We start from the raw sequence: 4,651 nt of genomic DNA on the forward strand, positions 1-4,651 counted from the left end.
CCAAGGACCCTGACTGTTCTGACTAAGTTGCAGAACTGAACTCTGAGCAGGGTCCTGCGGTGAGGGTGGGCCTGCAGCGGCAATGGCAATACAGGAGATTAAGCTAGACTTAAACAAGAGCTCCTGATGTGGTCATGAGTCTTTTGATTGAGAACCTGACTCCTGAGTAAGAACCAAGGCTACTCACTTAACTACAGGAAACGAGGAGACTCTATGGAGCCTAAGAGCAGAATTTTCTAGATTACATATCTTTCAGTCTGGATTATAACTCTTTCAACTAAATGCCTGCAAATGCAGGGTGAAATTTAACAGAAATCCAAAATGGGGCATATCAGGGAAACAGAAATGTGGCACTGAATGATGGCAGAAAGTGCATTTGCAGATGTTCTCAGCAATCCAGGGCTTGGCGCTCTGGTTTTCATTTCCTTTGACCAGACATTCCAGACCCCACCCCCCCCACAAGTCACATGGATGGGCAGGCACAGCCCTGCGGGATGCAGCAGGCGTCTCTGGAAGGGCCTCCTCAGCGGGTTGGCGGCCAGCTGGAAGAGCCTGGGGCCACCTGTCTGGTCAGAACTTCTCTGCTGTGGGCCTCTCAGAGCCAGGGCTGGCTTTGTGGTCTGACTAAAGTGACAATGAAATTAATAGGATCCTGATGCTGTGACTGAAGCCATTTCCCTGTGTCTCCAAACAGGGATAAAAGAGGAAATGTCATTAGGACGCCAGGAGGCTTTTGAAATCTTCAAGAGGGACCATGCTGACAGCGTTACCATTGATGACAACAAACAGATTTTGAAACAGAGGTAAGGCTGTCTCAGAGAGCAGCTGGTCCTCCAAGGTTTAGCCAGGCCTGTTTAGGGGAAATTTGCTATTCGCTCCTTCCTAATCTGCCCGATCTCATGTTTAAATAAAAGGTGTGATATTTAATTATGTCCAGTTTGGTACAGTTCTCTTTCATGTGTATGAGTCTCATCTCGAAACTATTGGGGTAGGCCACCTCAGAGCAGAGTCTGTCACTGATGGCATTAACTTGACAGTCAGTTCTGACCATACATTCATTGTCATCAGCCTGGGACTCCTCCAGTGTCTTACTGTTCCAAAGGAAGGACAAAAAGATCTATGGACAAAATTCTATTCTTAAAACTCCAGGGCCTCCAGCCATTCTGGAGAACAATCCTGCATTTTTTTCATCAAAGAAAATACAGGTTCACTATCCCTTCTAAAATGCTTGGGACCATAAGTGTTGAGGATTTTGAATTTTTTTTTTGGATCATTTGTATGTACATAATGAGATACCTTAGAGATGGGACAGAGGTCTAAACATGAAATTCATTCATATTTCATATTTTATATACATAGCCTGGAGGTAATTTTATTCAAAGTTTTTATAACACATTTTGACGGCAACCCATCACACGAGGTCAGGTATGGAATTTTCCATGGGTGGTGTCATATCAGCACTCAAGAAGTTTTGGATATTGGAGCATTTCAGGTTTTTGATTTTCCAATTAGGGATGCTCAACCTGAATACATACATCTTATGACCCAGGGTCCTTTGGTGGATTCTCCAGGCTAAAATCAGAAAAGGCAGGAGCATCTGTTGACACATTGTCAAACAAAGCTAGATTCTGGACCTCTTTAGAAAAAACTTAGAGATATAATTCCTTTCAGCTAGCCTGTGAATGTTTGGGTCATCAGAAAAGTTATAATGTATTTTTCTATATTCTTCTATGCAAAAATGCGTCTTGACTTTTTCAATGACCCAACAGGCACATATCCCCAAACCATCAAAAGCAAAAGCATTGTCAGATGTTTGCTTCTAGATCTCAGAAGAAAAGAGTTCTAGACAGAAACTCGACTCTAGTCACATATGGCTCTGGATCTTAGCACACAGAAAGAAAAACTTTATTACTTCCATGAGCCAGAGAGATACACAGAGAAAAAGAAAAAGATGGCACCCCCCAAAAGCACCGTGGTCTACCCCCAACTCCAGCTAGCCCTGGATCGTGAGCATCAGTGTGCCCAAAATACACAGGGTAATCTCTGAACATGGACCTGTAACCTTCTCCTGTGGGTCAGCATCACAGGGCTGGCACCACCAGCCAGCCCCAATAAATTTTCAAAAACTACTCATTGAATTCAAATGAGATCCAGACTTGAGAGTCATATACTTAAAAATGACAATTCAAGGAAGCCTCAGAAGTAGATGAGCTATGAGGGAAGTATGTGGAAGTGCAAAAGCCTATAGGATAGACCACAGTTTGAGACCCAGTGGCTTAAACTCAAGCCGGGCGAGTATGCATGCGTGCCCAAGATCCCAAGAAGAGAATGGAGGAGAAGGGATTGCGGCATGGCCTTCCCCCCTGGGGGGTGATTTCTCACTTTCTGTCTCTCTGTCTCTCTCTCTGTCTTTCTGGTGAGCACACACACCCTATAGCAAAAACCTCTAAAAAAAAAAAAAAAAAAAAAAAAAGCCTATAGGATAAAACCACAAGGGAGGGAATGGAGGAGGTCATGATGGAGGCTGAAAAGAAGCAGAGAGAGAAGGGGAAGACCCAGGAAAAAATCATGACCTGAACGCCTAGAGTTCTGAGAGGTGGGTCCAAAAGAAGCATGTTGTCAGTGTTGTCAGATGCCAAGAAATAAGCAAGAGGGAACTGCAAGTGCACATATTTGGTAGCTAGAAATGGAGTGTGGGGTGAGAAGGAACAAGTGAGAAGAAATTGAGGGAGCAGAGAAGGAGTGCAGTGTGTTCAAAAGTTTGTGATAGATAAAAAACATTTTTAAAAAGAAGGGGCCACCCTGTAGTATCATGGTTAAGGCATCTGGATCACACATGCCCAACCGCATGGTTTGAATCCTGGACCTGGCAGCTTAAAAAGCTCAGTGGGCACGTGTGCTTGCGTGCCCAAAATCCTGATAGGAGGTGGAGATGGAGAAGGATTACCACATGGCCATGCCCCAGAGGGGGTGCTTTCTCGCTCGCTCGCTCTCTCCATGGAACAGATGTGCCCTCTGGCAATTTTTTTTCTAAGTAGAAGAAGGAAAACAAAAGGAGGTAACTTGAGGAGAAAGGAAGTTTATGAAACTTCCCAGGATTTGTAAAAGAATTCCACAGAAGCAAGCCAGTGACAAGAGAATGGTAGAAAAATCAGAAAAGCTGCCACAACAGGCTTCTGAAAGACAGTCGCAGAGAGTCTTAGGTAGAGAGTCAAAAGCACAGGGCAGGTTAGTCCTGGGAGAAATCACAGGTGGAACAACAAATCCAGATGGCACTGCTACAGGCTATTAGAAGTGGAGGGAGAAAGTTAAAGGTGACCTCTGTTTTCTCTGTGGAAAAAAAAAAAGTTGAAGTAGAAGAAGAAACTTGAGGATGGAGATTACGGTTTACTATTAACAGCTGTAATATGGATTGGAAAAGAAGATAGACGTGAAAGAAGAAAAAGGAAAGGCAAGCAGCATCAAGGGTTCAGGACCCATCCCAGACTTTTACAATTTAGTGGGAGAAGATCCAGATTCAGGAATTCAGGGAAGGTGATGAAAGTGGAGCCATTCTGAAAGAGGAGTCTGGCCCTTATTAGTCAAAAGAAATATATGCATCCCCTGTGACCCAGCAATTCGACTTCTGGGTGTATCTTCCAAGAAGCTTCCATCAGGCTCACAAGGGACATATATGATGTTCACAACAGTACTATTTGTGGCTGAGAAAAGCTGGGAACAACGTGGGTGTCCATCACTGAAGAGGAGATGGACAAAACAGTGGGGAAGCCCTAGAAGTGGGATGCAGCAGTTGAGAGCAGTAGATTAGATACCAACAAGGATAGATCTTAAAAGCCAGCAGATGGCATCACTGGACTCCCACATAGTCAACTGTGGTTCGAGTCCCAGACCTGGCAGCTTGAAACTCATGGAGGGTGCATGTGTATGCGTGCCCAAAATCCCAAAAGAAGAATAGAGGAGAAAGGACTGCAGCATGGCCATCCCCGCAAGGGGTGATTTCTCACTTCTGTCTTGATGTCTTTCTGGCAAGCTCATGTGCCCTATAGCAAGAATCTCTCTTTAAAAACAAATAGACAAATCACATAAATTACAAATATATGCATACAAAACAAACAAAAAGATATGCTTTGTCACACTTCAGCCATAAGAATGGGGCAGGACATGGGGATAAAAAGGAATGAATGAATAAAACAAGAGGAAGGGAGAGAAATAAGGCAAATGCAGTAAAAGCCAAGTGGCCATATGCACATCTACATACAGTTTAGCATGTAAATTCAAGAATTTTACAAACCTAATGCTTATCCATGCTATAATCCATGTGTTGGAGCAAGACACCTCGTCTGTCTGAAGATAAGCTTATCAAGTTAGATGACAGCTGCTTCATTGGATAAAAACTTCCCGAGAGCCCTCAGCTGAGCCCATACCCAGCCTTCTTAGCTTATACCAGTGGCTCATAAGCCTGGCTTCATATTAAATTGATCCACAGAACTTTTAAAATCTACCAGAGCCTAAGTGGGAAAGATCTGGCCTGACTGCCTAGATATTCTAATTTAATTATGTAAGGCCTGAACAGCTGTTCCGAAAGAAAGAAAGAAAGAAAGAAAGAAAGAAAGAAAGAAAGAAAGAAAGAAAGAAAGAAAGAAAGAGAAAG

The 4,651-nt window shown here is 43.5% G+C and overlaps 1 protein-coding gene across 2 annotated transcripts in view; it reads left to right on the forward strand.

Annotated features, from left to right (window-relative positions):
* KIF6 (kinesin family member 6) overlaps nt 1–4,651 on the forward strand; it is a 485,408-nt gene that overhangs the window by 359,985 nt on the left and 120,772 nt on the right. For both annotated transcript variants that reach the window (XM_006148609.2, XM_006148610.2), the window contains one exon: nt 695–803. In XM_006148609.2, coding sequence (XP_006148671.1) covers nt 695–803 — 109 coding nt within the window. The remainder of the gene's footprint in view (nt 1–694; nt 804–4,651) is intronic.

Source organism: Tupaia chinensis, unplaced genomic scaffold (genome assembly GCF_000334495.1).
Source record: "Tupaia chinensis unplaced genomic scaffold, TupChi_1.0 Scaffold000238_1, whole genome shotgun sequence".
Classification (NCBI taxonomy): domain Eukaryota; kingdom Metazoa; phylum Chordata; class Mammalia; order Scandentia; family Tupaiidae; genus Tupaia; species Tupaia belangeri.